The 25,895-nt window shown below is 46.8% G+C and overlaps 1 protein-coding gene across 1 annotated transcript in view; it reads left to right on the forward strand.

The window, feature by feature from the left end:
• slc30a6 (solute carrier family 30 member 6) overlaps positions 1-25,895 on the forward strand; it is a gene marked incomplete at its 5' end in the record, with an annotated part of 272,427 nt that overhangs the window by 47,539 nt on the left and 198,993 nt on the right. Inside the window, one exon of the mRNA XM_084321298.1 lies at positions 24,855-24,939. Within this exon, the coding sequence (XP_084177424.1) occupies positions 24,855-24,939 (85 nt within the window). The remainder of the gene's footprint in view (positions 1-24,854; positions 24,940-25,895) is intronic.

Here is a 25,895-nt window from a genome sequence, read left to right on the forward strand (position 1 = left end):
ATTAAGTGTTTATTCTACACACCATCGCTGTGTAGGAAATAAAGACCTGTTTCTAATTCGTACATTTGTGTTGGATCCGTTTCATCTACGTGAGAGTGTTCATGATAATATATTTATGCCGTGTACTGGGTGGCCGAATATTAAGTACAAAGGTAGTGGTAGTAAGTATCATATCTAGTAATACAGTCAGGGAATTGTACCCCTCAGTTACAATTATTATTATTATTATTATTATTATTATTATTATTATTATTATTATTATTATTATTATTATTATTATTATTATTATTATTATTCACTCTTGGTCGACGGGAAGGGGAGAGAGGCGCGCGCCTCAGCTCCTCAACAGACCCGTCCACCGTCTACCTCGAGTGAGCCTCACGTTGTACCTCACTGCAAGCGTCAATAAACAGTGTTCACTGTTCAGTAGCCTATGTTGTCTGTGTTTCACTTTCAATAACGAATGCGTGCTTGCCGAATCCCAAACAATATTCATGCTGCAAAGTCATCCTCGAAAGATAGACATTTAGACTAGAGGCAGGCTATATGCTATAAAGAATAGACTACTAAAAAAAATGCATTCAAACTTTTTTTTTTTTTTTTTTTTTTTGGTTACCGCAGCGGTTTGAATAGCTTCGCAAATTTGTGCGGTAGTGAAAAAATCAATACCGTGGCAGCCCTAGTCGGGGCCCTTGTTTACTATGTCCTGATGACGGGGAGTGCTGTACTGGTTGTGTCACTATATTGGCTTCAGGAGCTTGCAGGCGCTGTCAGCCCAATGTCATAGTAACCTCAATATGTACTCATGTCTTGCTCCCTTAGCCTCCGATTGTAAGCCCTAGCCGGCCGCACTGCAGCAGATGAACAGAAGATGGCAGTAGTGTGTTGCATTTTACTGACCAGTTCTCCTTGAGGCTCTGTGTGTGTGTGTGTGTTGGAGGTGGGGTGTTTTAGGCGGAGTGCTGTCGCTCTGTTTGCTCACACAGAGAGACACACACACACACACACTTGGTCCTCCATGCCTGTCGCTGGCTAGTGCTGTCACCAGACGCCCCAGCCCTGTCATAACACAACGCACCACAGTAATTGTAGATTTCACAGCACTCCAGCACCCCCCACCACGGCATATGACTGCAACATGAAGTGACAGGCCAGGACACACACACACACACGCACGCACGCACGCACGCACGCACACTGCAAGCTTAAATACTTTTGGGTTTGGGTTTAAGCCTTTTTTCCCCTTCATTGTAAATTCACTTGCAGAGTTTCAGCTAGGCAGACGGAACACTAGCCCCTAGCCAATCTGCACAAAGCAGGGCTCAGCTTATACAGCGTTTTTTTAATTTTTTTTTTTAAGTTGGATACTGAATGATGATTGGGAGCAAAATGAACCAAACTCTGATATTTCTGCAGATTAATATTCTCTGTGAGAGTATATAGAACATAGACATGTATCTTCCTGAGAAGCATTTCATCAGTTTGCGGTTTCAGTTTCTCAAAGAATAATTGACCAAATGCCTAAAGACGTCACCTCTTGTTTGACAAAGCCACCCTACAGTATATGTCCACTATTTTCTGTTCACTGTTGATCATTGGTCATTGCATTTATATGGTGCTTCTCTACTCTAGACACTCAAATCGCTTTACAAAGTAGGGTCGAAATTGCCTCCTTCACCACCACTGTGTAGCAGCCAACCTTGGGCTACGCAGGCTCAATGGCTGCCATACACTGGAACCAGGCACACATCACACTACACAATGGCTGAAAGGCTCAGGAGACAGGGATTGATACCAGCCAATTAACACTTTGTATGCCACTCACGGCTATTCTCGGGTTTACGCCCCGACCGTTGAATGCCACGTCACAATTTTTTTTTTTTTTATATTATTAGCGATCTGAAATCATATTGCATCACGCAATACCTTTGGAGATTCAGGGACCGCCGGCGCTCAGATGTGAAAAGAGCTCTCTATCGTCTCCCAGATGGTAAATCACGCTTTTGGAATGGACTCAATGAAAGTGAATGGGAGAACGGATTTCTGACTCCACATTTTACTTCTCACTGATGCAGCCGGGGTCTACCAGAGTTCATTCTGGAGCCTCTGAGCCACGGCGAATATGGGTTATACTGTACACATGATGGATCAATACATTTCTCGATTTTTTCGAATGGCGATCGGAAATTGGAATAAACCATTTGGATACCATCTGACCTCAGCCTCAGGTAAGGAATCTATGTTATCAGTGTTAGGATAATCAGACTCGTTTTCACGGATATATAAGCGTTTATGTGATATGGCTGTTTTGACTGTAAAAGCCATGAAGAAATAAGAGCAGCGATTATCAGCGCACGGCACGAGCGTGCGTGCGCACAATTATACTATCGATCATCTAGCGTTTATTTGAAAACGATTCATAAATAGGCAGACCAATGACAACGTTCTGGAATATTCCAGTAAAAGGCGATTATCATAGGCATGGGTTGTTTTTTCCCCGAAAACGGGTGATTTTCAAAATGCTATCAAACGGAAATGAAGCGATAAAAATACAATCTGCCTTGACGATGTTGACTGGAAAATGATTCTTTGATAAGCGACGGGCAGATTAGACACATAGCCATCATTTAAAACATAGATTAGGCGATATTAACGTTAACATTGGCCGTGGATGGTGGCATTCAACACGGTAAAAAGGAAAACACGGCCGGCACTGAAAGTGTTAAGGGGAAGGGATGATTAGGTGGCCTTGATGTCAGAGACCAGATTGGGAATTTGGCCGAGAACGTCGGGGAAACCCTTACTCGTTGCAATAGGCACCCTAGGTTCTTTTTACGACCGAATCCAGTCGTTTGATCCTGAAAACTTGCACAGAGATTAGGGCTGGGCGATATGGCCAAAAATGATATCGCGATAACGATATGATAATGTTATCATATCACTCGATATCGATAATTATCGATATTGTTATAAGTATTAAAAAAATATATACCCCTCACACTCCAGTTCTCAGGCTGCAGCTGGTTTGAACGCGAAAGTAAACAGGCTTCTCTGCTGGCTGTGGCTCCAGAGGAGTTGAACAGGTCTGGCTCTGCTAGTTTATTTTCTATCTTTTGGCACTTTTTTGGTGGACAAACCACAGAACATGTGCACCGTGACTCGTGACTGGAGACTAGCTCTGCTAGCACACATACTGTAGCCTACTGTGTACAGACGGTTTCAAACTGTATTTTAAATTAGAAAGCAAACAAAATAAATGGACGAGAAAGATTTATTTCAATTTGGTCAGTATTGTCATTTGGACAAGCAAAGCCATTACTTTAAGTTGCAGGCAAGAAAGACAAGTCTGTCCACTGTCTCTGGTTTTAAAACTGCCCTGTTGCAGGTCACAATTTTTTTTTTAAATAAAAACAATTTTGATATTTTTTCCCCCCGATATATATTTTTTCCGATATCGATTATTAAAATATATCATGATAATTATCGTTATCGTTTTATCGCCCAGCCCTAACGGAGATCAGGTTTTTGTGTGTGAAGGTGTGTGTGTGTGTTTATGCCAATTGGCAAAATAGGGGGTGTGGGAGTGGCACACACACACACACACACACACACACACACACACACACACACACACACACACTCACTCCCCCTTGTATGTGTATGAATGCGTGCACACATGTGTCAAGTCAAGAGTTTTATTTGTCACGGCATACAAGCATACAGTGAAATGCGATTGTGCAATAATACAAGAATAGGATGAGAATAAGACATTTGTGCAATAATACAAGTAGTAAGATAAGACATAACAGGTACATAAAGTTTACAAAAAGCATGGTAAGTAGGGATGGGTACCGTTCACATTTGAACCGATACGGTACCGGTACCTGTGAATTGATACCGGTACCCAACGGTACCTTTTTTCGGTACTTTTGTCTCTACCTACCTCAGTTGTGAAAAAAAATATCCAAACTTCAAATAACCAAATTTTTTACCGCTTTCGGCTTACCATTAGCCCGACTGCTTTGTTGTTGAATCAAGTGAAATCCTAGGTAAGCGTATATTGTGCGTGTGAACGTTGACATGAAAAGAAAAAAGTAAAAAAAAAAAATATAAAAAATGTGTAAAAAAAAATAAACATTTACGGTATTTCACGTGAATTGATACTCGGTAGTAGGGCTGCCGCGGTATTGATTTTTTCCTTGCCGCACAAATGAGTGAAGCCATTGAAACCGCTCCGGTAACCGCAATTATTATTATTTTTTATGTAATGTTAAAATAATTTTTTCCTAAATAAATTTTTCGAATGCATTTATTTCTGTGGTAGTCTATTCTTTATAGCCTCTAGTCTAACATTAAATGTCTATCTTTATTCCAGTGTTGTCATTAAACAGTATGACTTTGCAGCAGGAATATTGGTTGAAAACAGCTGGCTGTTCAGCCTGTTCTTGAAACTGCTGGTCGCGAGTCCGACTCGCTGTAGCTAACATTAACCAAACGCTTGGTTCAATAACCAACTAGGAATGAATTCACTGTCCTATCTATCTGCATAACAGATAATAACATCATGGAATCGTTTGTTCAACCCAGTGGCCAGCGAATTAACACCAGCTAAAGCAACTGCGCTCAACACACACACACACACACGCACACGCACACTACTGCTCCAGAACAGAACCAGAACTGACCTGTCCTCGCTAACCGTGACCACTCCGTCTTCTTTCGGGATCAAAACGGCAGCATTTACGGCATCCGAATGCCCTTCGATTGGGTTTCGCTACAAGATCCATGTTTTTAGCAGATTCAAAGCGAAAACTTTCCGTAGCAGCAAAACAAGTTCTGGGGTTCAATCAGAATGTTAACTGCGCAACTGCGAGTGGAAACTTTCGAACACATGGCGTGAAGAAAATAGGCTATACACAACTACAATTATTATTATTATTATAAAAAAAAATAAAAAACAGCCGGTGATGTGGTAATCAGCTTGACTCTGCGGTGGGCGTGACGTGATGGCGATATCGCGATAATGCGGTAACCGCGGCAGCCCTACTTGTTACAAAGGATCAGATTAAACCGAATATATATATTTATTTATTGATATATATTGCATAGTATTTGTATATCGTTTGATATCCCTTGTATATTCCTTGTACATATACACGGAATATCCAGTCCAGCCCATAATATTTCATTCTCCTATTGGACAGTGGTCCACCGGCGCCAGGGACCGGCCCCCGGAGCCAAGTTCAAAGTCACCGACACGACATGTCTGTACTTGCCCCGGCCCTGCCCAGGGATACGGCGACAGAAATGAGAGTGGCACTATTTGTTCACCGTGCGTATAAATACGGCGCAGGTGAATGTAGAAGACCCTTAGCCCCTTACCTCCGTACCCTTCGTCCATTTAGTATGTTACCGATAAGTTGAAGCCTCACCCACGATGCAACGTGCGGTGAAGTATGGCCTGTTTGGCCTCAGAATAGAGCATCGAGACCGCGTGCGAATTAGTAACTGAATTGTCAGAGTTTGGCGCTATACCGTCGAGTGCGACATATTTCTATTGAGTCTTTAATAGTCTATTTGTGTATAGTGTATCGTGCGGTTAGAATTCTATAGTGACCAGCATCTCCAACGCTTTCTCGTATTAGCTAGAGTTCTTATCCAGGCTGGGCCGACCGCATGGCGCTTTCACCCGAGGAGACCTAGGCGAGAACCGTATGGACATGTACACTGGATTAATCTACCAGACGACTACATAGCCCTTTGCGGCTGGAATATATTTGCTTTGGTCCTATGATTTATGGAGCGGATAATCGCCGACGCCTGCACGTGTTGGATTTACCCCGAGAGGAGTCAAGTCGAGTCGGCGCTCAGAGAGCCTGAGGCCGCCTAGCTTTCTTCACTGTAGAGCTACAGTCTACAAGAGAACCAAGCTGTATTCGTCTGTGGATCAAGAGACTACTGCACCGGCTTCTGTACCTGAAGTCTCCCTAGTCATCGTTGACCAGACGTCCTACTACCGACAGATCTTCTACCCCCTTGCTGGCTTACAACCAGTGAGAACCCCTTCCAGTGTCTCCGCTATTACTAGTGTACCATAGATATAATTCCCTAAGATTCAGGTTGTATAATTACCTCCTGCGTAACCAGAGAATGGACATTCGTTATTGATTTGCCTACGCTTACTCCTTTGCCTTACAAGTGCATTCAAAGAATAATGTAAAGTATCCTATGTACCTTTTGCTCCATTAAATACTTGATTAATACCTTTGATTGGAACCGATTTCATTGTGGGAAGTGTTCATCATATTCATATATCGTGTACTGTATGGCCAGTAATTAAAGTACATAAAGCGGTAGTGGTTTAATGATACCATACTTATCAATACAGTCAGGGAATTGTACCCCTCAGTTACAATTGGTCCTTCGAGCCGGAGAATAACTAGTGTAATATTAATATAGTGGTATTAATATTGAAATGGCCTATGATGAACACTCCACAAAACGGTCCTCCTAAAGTAGATCGCCCGCAGCGTAGACGGCAGCCACCTCAGTACTTAGAGGATTACGTTGCCAGTATACTACCTAGCCTTCTACAGACGGTAAACGCGGAAAAAGTAGAAAGTAAAATTATGTCCGACCCTATCAACCAGGCTACCCCGCCAACAGAGGCCCTAGTGGGTTCTAATGTAACTGACCACGCTCACGGTAGGGACCAGGAGGGAACTGACACGACTTTACCCCCCGCCAAGACCGAAGAAGTAGTCCCCGGAGAGCTCCAGGAGAAAGACAACCCTCCAGAGATGGAACTCTGCCCGGTACAAGAAGAGGAGAGCGCCCAGGAGATAGAGCTCCAGGACTCCCCGCAGGAGAACGCATCTCCAACGAGTACTGCCAGGAGCGGATCACCTCAACCAGCGTCTTCCCCCAGCGAGGCGGACAAGATGCTGGCACAGGCGTTCCTCGCCAGCCTAGCAGCCTCAACAGAGCGCGATCGACTCCAAGCACAGCCGCTTAGTGAGCGCGAACATTCTTCCATGGAAAGAGAACGCCTCCAAGCGCAGCAACGGAGCGACGAAGATCGTATACGTCTAGAGATTAGACGCCTTCAGACGGAAGAGAATATGGTAAGAGACCACGCCGAAGCCCAGCGCGCCGCTGCCGGTGCCCAAAGAGAAGCAGAGCGCGACATCGCTCTCACCAAGCGCGAAGCAGAGCGCGACATCGCTCTCACCAAGCGCGAAGCCGAGCGCGACCGATTACAAGCGCAGCTAATGGAGCAGCTGATCGCCAGGGCAACACCCCCTCCCTCCGCACGGGGTTCCAGGGCCTCGTCAAGACACGGGTCAAGGGCACCCTCCCCTAACCGATCAAGCGACCCTGAGCCCGACCACCAGAGAGAGCCTATACCCCCCTCCGAACCCCTTCCCCGACCGGTCCCAGTGAGACCCAGCTACAAGGAAGGAACGGTATACACCGCGGAGAGGCTAAATAGACGACTACAGGATCTAGAGGACCTGACAGAGGAAGAAGAAGAGGGAGAGGAGGAGAGTCAAGCCCGACAGCAGCACAGTACTCCACAGGACCAGGAGGTCCAGTACAGCCCAGGCTCTACCCCCGCGGCTCTGCGCTACAGACCCCCGACTCAATTCACGGGTGAGATTGACGCACGACCAGTCCCGAGGAATAGCACCTGGATACGCCGGTACCAGCCCACCGAGAGGCGTAAGAGGAGACTCGCCTAGGAGGCCTCTCTTCCAACGCTCACCGATGTGCCAGCCATCTACGGCATCATACATTGGCACACCGATGTTTCCAGACTTCACCCATGAGAACAGAGCACAGTACACGGAGCTACGGATGTGCTTAGAGACAATGATGGCTGATGTAGCTGATGAACGCCACAAGTATGCTATCCTATTGAAGCACCTCAAGGTGCCCCGAGCGCACAATATAGCGCTGGCCTATGCCACCTCTACTACCCCATACACAGCGGCTCTAGCAGCACTCGACCAAATATATGGACGCATATGGGACTACGTAATACAAGAGATAAGGCATATTGACCGCCTACCCCCAGCAACAGACAATCGCTCACTAGACGACCTGTCTATCAAGGTACAATCCCTGGTAGGGATGCTGGGGGCGCAACGAGAAAAGGGTATGCACGAACTATACGCAAACTCTAATGTCGAGAGGATTTTAGAGAAGCTTCCGCCCGCCCGACAAGAGCGCTTCAGGCGGCAAAGAGACCACCGTGATCCTAACGTCCCGAGCCATCCCTCCTAGACCTAGCCGACTTCCTGGCGAGAGAAGTCAGCAGCCTGCGATTGGATACGTTCGTGCGGAGCACACCAAGCTCCAGAGAGGGACCTAGGAGAGCAAACGATGGCCGAAGATTGGTGACGGTCATGCACCAATCAGAACCAGTACCGAGCAGCAAGAACCACAGTACCCCCTCGATGAAAGAGAAGTGGAAGATGGTGTGCCCGTACTGCGAGAAAGAACACTGGTTGTCACAATGTGACACATTCAAGAAGATGACCGCCGACGAAGTGGGTCAATGGATAAAGTCCAACCGACGCTGTTACCGATGTGCGCGCAGTCACATGGCAGCCGAGTGCCGCTTAAAGAAGAGGTGTAGTCGGTGTGACGGAGCCCACCTAGATGTCCTACACGACAGTAACAGAAGAAAGCCCGCACCCTCAAGCAGCACAAAGGCAAGTGTTATGTACATTGACCCCGCCAGCAGCGGGGGCGCCCGAGTCCTCTTAAAGGTGGTCCGCGTAACACTGAGTTACCAAGACAAGGTCATGGACACTTACGCCGTCCTTGACGACGGGTCAGAGAAGACCCTTCTCCTCGCATCCGCTGCGGCCCAGCTGGGGCTGCGGGGGAGCGAAAACCAGATGACGATTCGGACAATAAGAAGAGATCTAAAGACGATAAAGGGCGAGAATGTCTCCTTCACTATCGCAGCAAGCGGGCAGCCAGAGAGACGGTATAGGATTACTAATGCTTTCACCAGCCAAGAAATAGGCCTGTCGCAGTACACCTACCCCATCGCCAAGCTGATGGATAAATATGTGCACCTGCGCCAACTACCTATCCCGCTCATAGACGGTGCCACCCCGACCCTGCTGATAGGCTCCGACCATGCAGACCTCATAGTCCCGATAGACCGGGTCCACACAGGGCCCAGAGGCTGTCCTGCAGCAGTCGAGACCCGCCTAGGATGGACATTACAAGGCCCCCTCGCTAAGTCTCTTAACCGAACAGCAGCCACTAGCTGCCTCCACTCCAGAGTGACAGAAGAAGACACCACCCTCCTACAGCATGTCGAGAGGCTATGGACACTAGAGACAATGCCCTTTAAGAACGAAAAGAAAGACATTCGTTCCAAGGAAGACATTTACGCCATAGCACTCCTCGAGCAAGGGACAAAGAGAGTCAAAGTCAACGGAGTGATGAGATACGCAACTCCACTCTTGAGGCGAGAGGGTATGCCCACCTTCCACGCCCCAAAAGAAGCGACGGAGCGGTATCTATTGAACACAGAGCGGCGCCTAGCCAGAGACCCCGCTCAAGAGACTGTGTACCGCGCTGAGATTAACAAGCTAATCACAGCGGGACACATAAAGAAAATTGACATTAAAGAGGCCGATCAGACGACCGAATCATGGTACGTGCCGCACCACAAAGTCCACCACAACGGCAAGGATCGTATTGTGTTCAACTGCAGCTACCAGATCGGATCACAAAATCTGAATAAAGAGCTCTTGCCCGGCCCAACACTCGGCCCCTCCCTACTAGGCGTGTTACTACGTTTCCGCCAGGACAAGGTGGCCATCAGCGGCGACATCAAAGGGATGTTCCTGCAGGTGAGACTAGTGGAGGAGGACAAGCCCCTGCTGCGGTTCCTATGGAGAGAGAGGATCGGGGATGAGCAACCAGCCATCTATCAATGGGAAGTCCTCCCTTTCGGAACCACATGCAGCCCATGCTGTGCTACGTTTGCACTGCAAAAACACGTCGCAGAGGACCCAGCAGCTGATGAAGAGGTCCGAAAAAGTGTAGAAAATAGTTTCTACGGGGGGCGGAGCTGAGCGATCATGGAGTAGACGTGTTTTCACATGAGCTCCCTTCTACCGTGCTGAATATACGTTTCTCCCCATTAGTCTTTATTTTATTTTTATTTGTTTTTTATCTGTTTGCTAGGTCGTCGTGTTTAGTATACATTCATCAACTTTTTTCGACTTTCTACGATGGCGGGGGTGGAAACCAGAGCCATGAAAGAATTAGGCACGACACCGACACCGCCGAGCATGGCCGTACCGTCTCCCGCTGTCGGGGAGTTAAGCGAAGCTGTGCTCTTGGTCATGACCAAGCTACACGCAGACTCTGAGACACGCATCGCTGAAGCACAGAAGAAAGTACACGCAGACTCTGAGGCACGCATCGCTGAAGCACAGAAGCAAGTGCTGGCGGATTTCTGTATCAGCCTCCGTCGTGAGATATCAGAAGAAATACGGCTGGCGGTAGTCCCGCTGACAGACAAGATGGAGACGATTCACGCTGCCTCATCGGCTAATGCTAACGAACTAGCCATGCTAACGACGGAGGTATCATCACAATGTGAGAAGATGGCGGGTCTTGAATCCGCCCTGCTGGCTAGGCAGGCTGAAGTCAACAAACTACAGTCGGCGATGGAGGAGATGCAGTCCCGGGATAGACGCCACAACGTCAGGATTGTTGGAGTACCGGAGACCAGCGGTGAAGGCCGTCTCTCTGAGACCATGCCCGAACTGCTGCAGAAGATACTAGGGACGGACGTCCTCCCCTCGCCTCCTATCTGTGAGTCGGCCTATAGAGCGGGCAGGTTTTCTCCCGGCGTGAACAAAGAACCGAGGCCCATCATAGTCAAGCTGAACAGACTCCAACAGAGAGAAATCATCATGCGGTCGGCTCGTACCAGAAGGGGTACTCTGAGGTTTGGCGATCACAAAGTGGCCATTTTCGAGGACTTTACACCGGAGGTTCAAGCTCAGAGAGCCGAGTACAAGGTGGTCCTGACTAAGCTATGGAGACTAGGCCTGAGGCCCACGTTATTCGCTCCCGCGAAACTATCTGTGTTGGAGAAGGTCGGTGGTCAGCGTTTGTTTTGGTCGTTGGCTAAAGCGAAGGAATATCTCGCGAAGACACCCGAGTCTGTTGCTTGATATCTATGGAGGGTGAGTGACTTGGCGGTTTGGGCCTATATACATTGATTAGGTCGACTATTCACAAACACTTGCTGTCATGCCCAGACATGCTAACTGTCCTCGGCCCATCCAACTAGCGGGGCTTCCCAATGACTTCTGTTACTTGCTAAAGCTGACCTCATGGTCGTACTTGTGTATCGCCTCTTTGGAAGCTAACGAGCTAGCTGAACAATGTACATAGTAGGCTAACGTGCTATCCGGATTCGTCACTAGCTTACGCGCTAGCCTCGGGCTAGCCAGCGGGCTTCGACTATGGTCTGCGCTGAGACATTCGTTAATGGTTACGTATTTTGGTTGCTGTTGCTGTTCAAAGGGACATTGGTTTGCACAGTTCAAGAGTGACCGAGTCCCTAACTAACTTCTGGTATGCTTTTTATTTTTATATCCAGGTTGTTTTGAGCTTTGGTGATCCAAAGTAGATGCCAAGGTCGGTTGAATATGCATAAACAATATTTGATAACAGGTTGGGTCGGGTATGGCTTGCACTTAATGGCTATATGGTTATATGGCTTGCACTCTAGCCATGACCCTCTCTTCCTTTTCTTTTTTTTCTTTCCTATTGTCGCTGTTTTTATGTCATCTATATGAGCGATTTAAATGTGATCCGGTTCTACCTTGGACTAACTACTGACTCGCCTTAATTTTGTTTTGAATTTTCCGTGAGGCACTTATGCTATAACGTTGATACATTAATATGCAGACTCCAGGGTAGATGGTTACAGGTTGATGCTGAGTAATTATACAATAATTAGTGTCGCTGTTTTAAGGGCAATTGAATGAGCAGTTAACCTGTGACCCGAACCTGCCTTGGACTATCGGCTGGGATGCTTTAATTTATTTTTGTATTGCATTTTCCTATATGTTTTAATGGCATTTGAATGAGCAATTTAAATGTGATCCGGTTCTACCTTGGACTAACTACTGACTCGCCTTAATTTTGTTTTGAATTTTCCGTGAGGCACTTATGCTATAACGTTGATACATTAATATGCAGACTCCAGGGTAGATGGTTACAGGTTGATGCTGAGTAATTATATATTAATGGCTAATTTTTCCATTATAGCTGTCATGTTAGGGCCAAGGCTCACGTTGGCTCTCGACCGAATATACATAAAATATGTGATAACAGGCTGGCTTAGGTTTAGCTTTGCTTGCACTTTAGCCATAACCCTCTTTTTCCTTTTTCTATTATTGTCGCTGTTTTAATGGCATTTGAATGAGCAATCTAACTGTGATTCGATCCTACCTTAGACTAACTGCTGATATGCTTTGATTTTGTTTTGAATTTTCCTTTTTCCATTTATACTATAATGTTGCAACATTAATATGCAGACTACGAGGTAGTTGGTCACAGGGTTGATGCTGAGTAATTATATAATAATGGCTAATTTTTCCATTATAGCTGTCATGTTAGGGCCAAGGTTCATGTTGGCTCTCGAACGAATATACATAAATATGTGATAACAGGCTGGGTCAAGTTTAACTTTGCTTGCACTTTAGCCATAACCCTCTTTTTCCTTTTCCTATTATTGTCGATTCTTACATAGGTTATGTCATGTCAGCCGTTGTGCCTGATCAGAGGGACTGCTTCAGGGGTGCACTTTAACCATAACCCCTTTTTTCCCTTTCTTATTTTTGTCATTGTTTAATTGACATTGTTCACACAATTTTGCACAATTAACCTGTGACCCGATCCTGCCTTAGACTATCGGCTGGGATGCTTTAATTTAATTTTGTTTTGAATTTTCCTGTACCCATTTGGGCCATAACATTGCGACGTTGAAGCGCAGATTCGGAAATAGATGGTTGCAGGTTGATGTGGAGTTATTATTTAATAATGGCTAATTTTACCATTATGGTTGTCTTATGTTAGGGCCAGTGCTCAGGTGGTTTTCGACCGATATCTTTATTGAATTTAATTTTTATTATTATTTGTGTTTATTCGACTAGTGGGGGTTTACTCAGGGGTTTAACTAGAGGGGGGTGGGAGTGGGAAGCGTCTTATTGATCCATGTCTCTAGTGGGAAGTGATAGGAAGATGACCATCCTCAGTGGGTGGGGCATAGGGTGGGGATTGGAGAGTGGGTATAGAGGAACTTATAGTAGGACGGGTGGGTTAGGGTTTAGAGTAGAAGGGGGGGGGGCTGTAGCTGGGGTGGTATTTTTATGTGTTCTATGTACTGTTGTCTTATATATGTGTAAGTGTTCCTCCTCTGAACTCCTGGGATTGACCGTCCGGGCCCGCCGGGATCGGCACCTCTGTACTCAGCCTGGCTGCACGGGTATGTTCTCTACGCACTTATACAAGCTCGACCATGGCTAAATTGAATATTTTAATTTGGAACGCAGGAGGGCTTAACGCCCCACACAAGCGTGCCAGTGTCCTTTGGCTATTGAAGAGGAGAAATATTGACCTTGCTCTCCTTAGTGAGACGCATTTAATGGTAGGTGACGTGTCAAGACTGGCAAATCGGCAATATCACGTTATCTCCGCATCCTCAGCCGATGATAAGACGAAAGGAGTAGTCATAGTTACAAGACGTAACCTTGATATCAAAATCTTGGATGTATGGTCGGACACGGAGGGAAGGATTACTATAGCAAAAGTTGAATTCTTGCATAGGAAGATGGCTATAATAGCATTGTATGCTCCTAACACATTTGATTCAGCGTTCTATAATACAATCACGAAGAATATGTTGGAACTTAATGGATACGCTCTCATTGTGGGTGGCGATTTTAATGCGTGCTGGGATGCGGAGATGGATAGGTCTGGGCCCTCTGAAACGAGCGACCAGAAACGGGCCTCTAAGGCCCTCAGGATGTGGGCCAAAGACACGGGGCTCTCAGACCTCTGGCGCTTATGCAACCCCACCCTCAGAGATTACTCTCACCTGTCAGCCAGACACAAAAGCTTCTCTCGAATTGACTATGCATTCGCGTCCCCTAATATGTTTGATAGTTTCGATGTCTCATTGGTTCCCCTGGCTCTCTCAGACCACAAGGGGATTTTCCTTACGGCAACCTTTGGCAGGCTCTCCGCAAGAGCTCCCAGATGGCGTTTTAATTCGACCTTGCTAAAGAACGATGACTTCTGTTCTGAGTTCAGGAGTAAACTAGCAGAATTTTTGCAGATCAACGTTGGCACAGTAGAAGACCCTAGGGTCCTGTGGAACGCATTAAAAGGATTCATCAGGGGTCATGTCACACTATTTGCCTCCAATTTGCGAAAATCCCGGTCAAAAAAGCTAGAAGGACTGGAATCATTATATGCGGACCTATACGCATCCTTGCAAACTGACTATAATGAACGACTAAACACACAACGTAAGATAGTCAAAAAAGAAATAAACTCCATACTTAAACAACAGTCTGAGTTTTTGATACATAGGACAAGACAAAATTACTATTTTCACGGCTCCAGACCTAGCCATCTATTGGCAATGAAAATACGCTCAAATGATCATTTCTCAGATATCCCCTCGATTAGGACGAGCCAGGGTGCAGTCACTACTGATTCGAAAAAGATCAATGACACTTTTAAAGAGTTTTACTCACAGTTATATAGCTCAGAGGGTAATCTGGATGACTCTAGATTTGAATCGTTCATCGGCGGGCTTGAGATACCCCACATCTCTGAGGAAGAGGCCAAGGAACTGGGGAGACCGATTACTCTCGTAGAATTGAGGGAGACTATTGTTGAAATGCAGAGGGGTAAGGCGCCAGGCTGGGATGGTATTCCACCCGAAGTGTATTTAGCTTTCTGGGACCAACTGGGTCCATTGATGCTCGATATGATCAATTACGCTATCGAACAAGGGGAGTTCTCAAGAGATGTCAATATGGCGTTGATTTCTTTACTTCTCAAAAAGGACAAAGATCCCAATGATTGTGGTAGCTATAGACCCTTGAGTCTTCTCGGGGCCGATTTAAAGGTGTTTGCCAAGGTGCTGGCCCGTCGCCTGCAGAGATTTATGCCTGTATTGGTACACTGCGATCAAACTGGTTTTATCCCGGGGCGTCTGGCTGCAGATAATCTTAGGAGGCTGTTGCATGTAATCGATAACAGTAAAGACAATACAACTCCATCCACAGTTCTGTCTTTGGATGCCATGAAGGCGTTTGACAGACTTGAGTGGTCATACCTGTGGAAGGTACTTGAGGTCATGGGTCTTGGAAAGAGTTTTATTCATATGATTAAAGTCCTGTATGCCTCGCCGTCTGCGATGATACTGACAGGCAAAAACTGTTCCACACTCTTTCCAGTCTCCAGATCTTCTAGACAGGGTTGCCCTCTGAGCCCGGGACTGTTCGCGCTTTCCCTCGAACCTTTGGCCCAATTTATTAGGCAATCGGAGGACATCGTCCCCATAATGGTCAACAATACTCCACACAAAATTGCTCTCTATGCGGATGACCTGCTGATTTTCATGGACGACCCCTCCCGGTCGGCCACAAAATTATTGAGGATAATCGACGACTTTGGTAAATTGTCAGGTTTTAAGATTAACTGGAACAAATCAGCCTGCCTACCTCTTAATGAACTGGCCAAGGCGGTACGACTACCAGCTGATATCCCCATAGTAGAACATTTTAAATACCTGGGCATAGAGATATTCCCCACGCTGAACCAAACTACTAAGTACAACTTCACGGGTACTTATGATAAAATACGCCAGGATCTAGACAGGTGGTCGTCCCTTCCTAACTCCTTACAAGCCCGGGCTTCCATAATCAAAATGAACATCCTGCCTAGGATAAATTTTATTAGCTCAATGCTCCCCCTGCCCCCTCCAATAGACCACTGGCGCAAGGTACAATCGATGGTATCTAAGTTTGTCTGGAATAACAAACGCCCGAGAATCAAAAGGGCTACTACTCAACGTAGGAAACAAGATGGGGGCCTCGCAATCCCTGATTTTAAACTTTATTTCTGGTCCTTTTCACTGAGACCTCTGATGTGCTGGCTAGACCCTGTAGAGGCTGTATCGTGGCGCTCCTTAGAAGCGGCGGCGGTGTCTCCGCTAAGATTGCAGGATGTAGTGTACTCCACTGTCTCTATTGCGAAATGCCGGCTGAGGTATGGACCGATCATAACTCACGTGATCCAAACGTGGCGTAATGTACAGAGGTCGTGTGGGGTTAAATGCCCTTGGCACCTGGACTCTCCAATTTTTAATAACCAGCAATTACTTGTTGGACACAAGCCGGTTAATATTCCTCAATGGCAAAGGAGGGGAGTGCATACTCTGGAGGATATTTATGATAAGAACGGCCTCCGTGCGTTTCAGGACTTAAGAGAATTTTATGATCTTCCCGGCGAGTCCTTCTTTCTTTACCTTCAACTAAGGTCAGCACTGAGGGCGCATGGCGTACCGTGGGCTCAAGCTTTGCAACCACACCCCTTCCTCAGGCTCATAGTGGACAGAACGACATCCAGAGGGTTTGTCTCAGACTTTTATACGCTCTTAATTCAATCCACGTATAAAAATTTATCATTGGATACAATCTGGCGTGTGGATATCCCGGAGTTGGACCCCGAGTTTGACTGGGATGATGTTTGGGCAAATGTGGCATTATCTTCCCGCAACCCCAATCACCAGCAAATTAATTTTAATTATATTCATAGGACCTATCTTACACCTAGGAAGCTATTTGCTATGGGACTGATAACCGACTCTCGGTGCACTTTGTGCTCTCAAAAGGCCACTGGCACTTATATGCATATGTATTGGGATTGCCCACCAGTGGCCCGTTTCTGGAGGTCAATAACGGACAAACTTTCAGATCTGTGTGGCTTAACTATCCCATTCACAGCTGTTACGCTACTCCTGAACGACATAACGACACTACCCGCGTCCGTACAACTGAAAAGGGTTGTCCTAGCGGGCGTCACAGCAGCGAAGAAGCTTATAGCAATGAGATGGAAGGAGCCTGAGAAGCTGACAATGATCAACTGGTCCCTAACTCTATTGGATGTGATTTATCTTGAGATATCCACGGCTCGGGTGATTGGGGTAGGGCAGGCTGGCATTGACCTGTGGTTCGCAGCAGCTGAGAAGGTAAAGACCGCCGTGTGCGGCTGAGCGGGGTTGGGGCGCTTGATCGGGGGGGTCCGGCGGTCTCTGGGGAGGGGGAGGAGGAAATGTCTTGTCTGTCTTGGTTTTTGTCTTGTCCTTCTTAACTTTGGCTGGGGGGATTTTAGGGGGGGTTGGTATTTAGCTATTCTGCGCTATATGTCAATTCACATGCCATCTCCCCAAGGGACTAATATTGGCAGACTGATTGACCTGTCAACCAACTTGGAAGAGGAATTTCTTTCTTCTTACACTTTACCGTCTGCGAGTTTGGCAGTCTTGAACATGTGTATGGGACCTAGGCTATCTACAGTAAATCTGTGACAACACTCTCATAAACAATCTTTTAAGTCACTCCACTTTGTAAAGGTGGGGAAAGGTTGCCATGTCTTGAAGACCCCTTTTTGTTATTGAAGTAGCCACCTATATTTGATAGGTTGGACGCTGTTTCTTTTTCTTTTTGTCTTATAATTTATTATTCTGTATTATTATTGTTTGTTATTCTCCTGTGAAGTTATGTTTTTTGTTACTGTGGTTATTGTGTTGTCCTGTTTCATGTAATTAATAATAAAAAAATTTGATCAAAAAAAAAAGAAAATAGTTTCTACGTGGACAACTGTCTGCAAAGCGTCTCGACGCCAGAAGAAGCCGAGGCCCTTCTACTCAAGCTCCGCGCCTCCCTGATCAAAGGCGGCTTTGATCTCAGGCAGTGGGCCAGCAGCGACCCGCAAGTATTGCGCAGCCTCTCCCCCGAGGACAAGGCAGCAAGCAGCGAGACCTGGATGGCGACCATCCCAGGAGAAGCCCAAGAAATGACATTAGGACTAGTCTGGCGCTTCAAAACAGACTCGCTCCATTATAAACACACACCCCTGACCAAGGAGCAGGGAAGGTCGACTGCACTACCGACCACCAGACGGAGTGTATACAGAACACTCGCCAGACAATATGACCCGTTGGGATGTATTCTACCTTACACCACCAGGGCAAAGATGATTGTAAGAGCGTTATGGGACAAGGACCAGGGCTGGGACGACCCCATACCCGAACACCTTGCATCCACATGGAGAGAGTGGGAGACGGAACTCAGCTCACTCCCAGGTGTTAACATACACCGCAGCTACTTCCCACCCACAGTGAGGCCGGAGACGTGCCAGATGGACCTGCACGTCTTCAGCGACGCCTCCGAAGTAGCCTACGGCTCGGTGGCCTACTTGCGTGCCCGAGAGGAGGGAGGAGAAATACATACTGCTTTCATCCTGGCTCGCTCAAGAATAGCCCCACGAAAGCAACAATCTATCCCGCGTCTAGAGCTCTGCGCAGCCCTAGCAGGAGCGCACCTCGCCACGTTAATCCAACGTGAACTCACCATTCCGGTGCAAAGAACAATCTTGTGGTCAGACTCCACGACAGTACTCACATGGATCCGGTCTGATTCGTGCAGATACAAGGTCTTCGTGGGGGTCAGAGTCACAGAGATTCAAGATTTAACAGAAGTAGCAAGCTGGAGGTATGTGGACACAAAACACAACCCAGCTGACGTCATCACCCGGGGAATGTCCCTGGATGACCTCACCCGTCACAACCCATACAGTGACGGACCAGAGTTTCTCAAGCTCCCGGAAGAAGAGTGGCCTACACCCACCCCACGGGAGGCGAGTAAAGAGGAGGCCGAAAACAAGAAATCTGTGTTCTGTGGATTGAACACACTCGTCTCCACAGACCCCGACATAGACGATTGCCTCACCCTAGAGAGTGCGCAGCTAAAGACATTTCTGTGGCACCACCCAGAGGTTCAGCCCACTACTGACATTTCAGCAGCTGACTACGAAGAAGCAGAACTTCTTCTACTACAACGAGCCCAGAGAGACTCGTTCCCCGATGAGCTAGACTGTCTACAGGGAGCAAAGCCCGTCCCATCAGACAGCAGACTGCTCCACCTAGCACCCGAGAGCGACGCCCATAGTCTCATCAGAGTGGGTGGTCGTCTGCGGAGAGCCCCAGACTTACCGGATGACGTCAAGTACCCGATAGTCTTGAACAGCCGACACAAGGTCACAGAGCTGATCATAAAGAAATACGACGAGGATGTGCACCACGCAGGGGCAGAGAGAGTCTTCGCGGAGATCAGACGTCGTTATTGGATACTGCAAGGGAGAGAAGCAGTGCGGCGCTTCCAGCGAACCTGTCTAGACTGTCGTAAGTGGCGAGCGCAGCCCAGTATACCCCGGATGGCTGACCTACCTCCCTGTCGCCTCCGACTCGGCGACAAGCCTTTTCACTCCACCGGTATGGACTGTTTCGGCCCGCTGTATATAAAGAAAGGAAGAGGAACCGAGAAGCGGTGGGGTATTGTATTCAAATGCATGACCACCCGAGCGATACATATAGAACTCCTTCCAACCATGAGCACAGACTCATTCCTTATGGCCTTCCGAAGATTCACATCGCGGAAAGGCAAACCGTCTATATTGTTGTCTGATCACGGGACAAACTTCAAAGGCGGAGAAAGAGAGCTGAGAGAGAGCTTCCAAGCTATGGGCCCAGAACTTAAGACCCACCTCGCTCCATCCCAGATTGACTTCCAGTTTAATCCCCCGAACGCACCTCACTTCGGTGGAACTTGGGAACGAGAAGTACGTTCAATAAAGACAGCCCTGTACGCCGTGCTTGGGGCCCAGACCGTGGCGGAAGAAGTCCTAATGACAGTCCTCACGGAGATCGAGGGAGTATTGAACTCAAAGCCCCTCGGTTACGTCTCAAGTGATGTAGCAGATGTCGACCCAGTCACCCCCAACACACTCTTGATGGGGCGGCTGGACCCCGCGCTACCCCAGACAATGTACAGGCCTGAAGAAGCGAACGGCCGAAGAATGTGGAGGTACAGTCAAGTATTGGCTGACAAGTTTTGGAACAGCTTCCTACTCCACTACCTACCGTCTCTACAGACCCGCCAGAAATGGATAAAAGAGAGAGACAATTTGACAGAAGGAACAGTCGTCATGATTATCGACCAGTCACTACCCCGAGCTATGTGGCCGGCCGGCCGCGTAAGCAAAGTGATCACCGGTGCCGACGGAAAGGTCCGAGCAGCTGAAGTGCTCGTCCAAGGGCGGACCTACACCCGACCCGTGGCGAGGCTAATAGAACTGCCAAGGCTCCCCGATACCATCGATGACGACCATGACCCCATGACTTTGTGAACTGACTGACCCTCACAGCAGACATTGAGTAGTGGACAGTGCGGTTAATCTGTCTCTGCTTAGCTAATTAGGTGGGACTAATTAGGGGGCGGCTGTTACAAAGGATCAGATTAAACCGAATATATATATTTATTTATTGATATATATTGCATAGTATTTGTATATCGTTTGATATCCCTTGTATATTCCTTGTACATATACACGGAATATCCCTTTAGTCCAGCCCATAATATTTCATTCTCCTATTGGACAGTGGTCCACCGGCGCCAGGGACCGGCCCCCGGAGCCAAGTTCAAAGTCACCGACACGACATGTCTGTACTTGCCCCGGCCCTGCCCAGGGATACGGCGACAGAAATGAGAGTGGCACTATTTGTTCACCGTGCGTATAAATACGGCGCAGGTGAATGTAGAAGACCCTTAGCCCCTTACCTCCGTACCCTTTGTCCATTTAGTATGTTACCGATAAGTTGAAGCCTCACCCACGATACAACGTGCGGTGAAGTATGGCCTGTTTGGCCTCAGAATAGAGCATCGAGACCGCGTGCGAATTAGTAACTGAATTGTCAGAGTTTGGCGCTATACCGTCGAGTGCGACATATTTCTATTGAGTCTTTAATAGTCTATTTGTGTATAGTGTATCGTGCGGTTAGAATTCTATAGTGACCAGCATCTCCAACGCTTTCTCGTATTAGCTAGAGTTCTTATATAGGCTGGGCCGACTGCATGGCGCTTTCACCCGAGGAGACCTAGGCGAGAACCGTATGGACATGTACACTGGATTAATCTACCCGACGACTACATAGCCCTTTGCGGCTGGAATATATTTGCTTTGGTCCTATGATTTATGGAGCGGATAATCGCCGACGCCTGCACGTGTTGGATTTACCCCGAGAGGAGTCAAGTCGAGTCGGCGCTCAGAGAGCCTGAGGCCGCCTAGCTTTCTTCACTGTAGAGCTACAGTCTACAAGAGAACCAAGCTGTATTCGTCTGTGGATCAAGAGACTACTGCACCGGCTTCTGTACCTGAAGTCTCCCTAGTCATCGTTGACCAGACGTCCTACTACCGACAGATCTTCTACCCCCTTGCTGGCTTACAACCAGTGAGAACCCCTTCCAGTGTCTCCGCTATTACTAGTGTACCATAGATATAATTCCCTAAGATTCAGGTTGTATAATTACCTCCTGCGTAACCAGAGAATGGACATTCGTTATTGATTTGCCTACGCTTACTCCTTTGCCTTACAAGTGCATTCAAAGAATAATGTAAAGTATCCTATGTACCTTTTGCTCCATTAAATACTTGATTAATACCTTTGATTGGAACCGATTTCATTGTGGGAAGTGTTCATCATATTCATATATCGTGTACTGTATGGCCAGTAATTAAAGTACATAAAGCGGTAGTGGTTTAATGATACCATACTTATCAATACAGTCAGGGAATTGTACCCCTCAGTTACACTACTCGTAGTACCAACGTGTTTCGGTAAGTACCTTTTAAAAGTACCGAATTCGGTACCCATCCCTAATGGTAAGACATGCTAAGGTCCTGCGATAGTGCAATACACTGTTAGCTACGGATGAGGCACTGGGTCTTATGTACACTACTATACAATGCTATACTATACAATCTACAGTTATACCATGTGTCCTTATGCTAGCTTGCTATATCTATCCGTTTACTACACAAGAACCACTCCCGTTCTTGTTTTTAAAGTGACCTTTCATTGTGTAAAGTTACCGTTGAGTGTGAGCGTGCGCAGCATGTGTGTGTGTGTGTGTTCATGCTAAAGTGACTGCTAGTGTGTGAGCGTATACAGTGTGTGCTCATGTGTGCTTGTGTGTGGAGAGTTCAGTGTTCAAGACTCTGATGGCCTGGGGGAAGAAGCTGAGCCGAAGTCTCTCTGTCCTAGTTGCTGGTGTTCGCAGGCGTTTGCCTGACCGCAGCAGCTTGAACAGGCTGTTGTTGGGGTGGTGAGGATCTTTCATGTGGTTGCAGCTATTGTGAATTCACGTTTGTTTTGTTGTAACATTTGTTATAAATCATCATTATGCAGTAGCTCTCTTAGGAAGCCTTTATTTTTGGGGTCATCTAATCTCAACCTGTTCTACTAATTTGTTTCTTTTAATAATCAAATGATTTCAAAATCACTCCTCAAATTGAATTATATCACACCAAAATAGACCAGACAGATAATAGATTATCACACCCATTTGAAGGGACCATGCATGGCTTAACACTTTGGGTGCCAAAAACGTGTTAAGTTGTTTCTGGGTAGTTTTTCCTCGATATTTTTATTCATTATCCACCCAGGGAGCCTGTTGTTACCATAGGGAATGAGTCTGAGGTTGCCAAGGTGCAATACCGGCCGCATCCCGCTACACGGCGGTCTCGAGCACCCTTTGTAACCTTGTATCTTGGCCTGTGTAATGGCCAAACGTCTCCGGTTTCATGTTTCCTTGTCGGGCGAGGGCAGGCGTTCTCCTGGTTCCATTGAAGCGCGCCAAATATCCCTGATCCATATGTTGTGGTGGATTATGCCGTGGGCCAAATGGACATTGGATGTACCAGATGGCGATCAAACAATTGGAATATTATTTTTGGAATACTCTCGATCACAGGTAAGAACGATCTGATGTCAATTTTAGCTTGATCCGGCAATGCTTTTATACCAATCGGGCTGATAAGCGTTTTTAGTGTTCAATACGAATGCCGTTACGGACAATCAAATAATCGGAAACGACCCCCCCCTCCCTTTCATGCATTCATGATGGGACATAATACCTATTGATATCAGGGCATGTGAGCGGCGCGGCGCGGCGCGGGCGGTTTTGACGTGAGCGACGGAGTGGGTTTTAAAATGGGTCGGCGCGACTTCCGGAGCAAGAGTTCTCCTCCGCTCCAATCCACTCCGGGCCGCTCACAGTGGTTTAACACTGATGTAATATACATGTAGTACAATGCCAAAGCAACAGATGGCGATGTACAAACATGAAGGCCATTTTCAACCAATGAGAAGGGTGAACCGTCACTCACATCCTGCTAGACCAAAGTATATTCCGCTATTGTTGTTGTTGTTAGCTTACATGCTTACGTTATTTAACATTGCAGAATGGGTACAATTACAATACGGCTCAATACAAACAATTGTTAAGGGGCCCAGGGGGTGTAGACTGTTGTAGTTTGGTCAAATCAAGCTAATTTACATCATGCTCCAAAAAAAATCTGCCGAGCGAGCTGTGGAGCGGGGAGCGCATGATTCGTAAATGAAGGTGAGCGGGGCGGAGTGCTGAGCGGCGTGGCGGCGGGATCAACATGAGCGATTAGCGGAGCGGAACAAGCCGTCTAGAGCGAAGAGTGGATTTCTCGTCTGCGCCGCTCCGCTCACATGCTCTGATTGATATAGATCTGATTTTGGAGTAATAGCCTGTACAGGCAAGAAATGGCAACGTCTATAGTGGAATTGACGTATAGGGCTATAACTCAGCATTTCATGAATGACCCTAGACCGCTCTAAAACCATACTTATATTCACCACGGTATAACACAGGAACGTATGGATGGACACATTCATTCTTTTTCACATATTGAACGATACATAGGTGATGTCAAATGGGCCATATTTTTTACCTACTTTTTCTCTTCCTTTTTCTGTGATTTTTCTCCCATCCCAATTTCCTCTCGTGCCAATTCTCCCTGTCCTGATCGTTGCTCGCATGTGCCCCCCACTGGCCGGTCGTAGGGAGGGTAGAAGCCCATCACATGTCCCCTCCGATACATGTGGAGGCAGCCAGCCACTTCTTTTCACCTGCCAGCGCGGCCTCTCATTGGCGAGGTGTAACGTGTGGGAGGCTCACACTGCCCCTGCCATCTCCTGTCTTTGCTGTGCAGGCGCCCTGACCGACCTGTAGGAGTCGCTGTTTACAACGACCAGATTACCACCCATCGACTTCCCTCCCGCTGACTCTGCCAATTGAGTCAGTATGAAGGCCGGCCCAAGCCGGAGGCAACGCTGACAGCCGGATTCGAGACCGGTGTCTCTCGCGTTGGCGACGAGCGCAATGTCCGCTGTGCCACCCAGCCGCCAACTGGGCCATATTATTGTACTCATAGCTATAATATAGAATATAGTTATAGCTCTATAAACAAGGTGACGGATACCTATCTATCTAGCGGTGGCGTTGCTACGGAAAGGGCTGCGTCTAATGGCTGGCACTGAAAGTGTTAAAATTGCAACTTAAATAATTGTATTAACCATTCAATCATTAATCTAATCATTCAGAACATTATTTGATTGTTGTTGTGTGTTTCAGTCGTGGAGGATCCTGTTGTTTGGGGTGCTGAATGTGCTCTGCACCGGCTGCCTTCTGATGTGGTGCAGCTCCACCAACAGTATGGGTAAGCACACACACACACACACACACACACACACACACACACACACACACACACACACACAATGGGTTTAGCACACATCGTGAATGAATGTTAATAAGAAGTGGGTAAGTAGTAGCTTGTATCCACAGGGGGCTTGACTGATCCTACTGCTGCTGAGGGTCAACTGTGATATAGAGATTTATTTCACGTCACAAATAGATCAATACAGTCCGTATTAAGTTATGTTAAGATAAGATATTCCTTTATTGATCCCATTGGGGAAATTCAGGCATCATTGCAGCATGGGGGGAGGGGAGGTACAGGTAGTAGAAGACATGGTACAGGTCACAGAATTATAGTACAGTGGAGAAGTAAAAATTTAAATAGACATGTTGCGTTTCCTCTTCAAATGTAGCCAAGAGTAAAGACCCTAACCCTATCAAACAGCAGTCAAAGTGTATATTTTCAGCACTACGTTTGTTTATCAATGATTTGAAGCTAAATGTGAGCTTATAAAAATCTCTGCGCATTGCACCGGAAAACTGACAATTTAGACGCTTAGGACTGCAAATTGCTGTAGTCCTAAGAAAGAGGAGACCCAGGGCGTCTACATGGACGTCTACATTTCATAAAACTACACTACCCAGCTCACACCAGTCCAAACATGTTTCTCTTAGAAATATTGATGTGATTTCCGTGTTTATATCTCACGGGTCGAACAAACCTCAACGTTATTACCATAAAATGCAACTAAGTATATTGTTTCTTTACCTTTCTGTGAACGTCTAAAAAAAATTGCAATCCGGTAAAAAAATGGCGGACCTATGGACATTACACAGTAGATTTCATTGATGGTCTTTGCTGCCCTGTAACGGGCGCCTGGTGGTACCAAATCCAGATTTAGCTCTGCCATTGGAAAGATGAGATTTGGTCCGATCCATAGATGTATGACTTGGCCATAAAACGGTAATTTATAG

Source organism: Notolepis coatsorum, assembly GCF_963971535.1.
Source record: "Notolepis coatsorum genome assembly, chromosome: 9".
NCBI classification, from domain to species: domain Eukaryota; kingdom Metazoa; phylum Chordata; class Actinopteri; order Aulopiformes; family Paralepididae; genus Notolepis; species Notolepis coatsorum.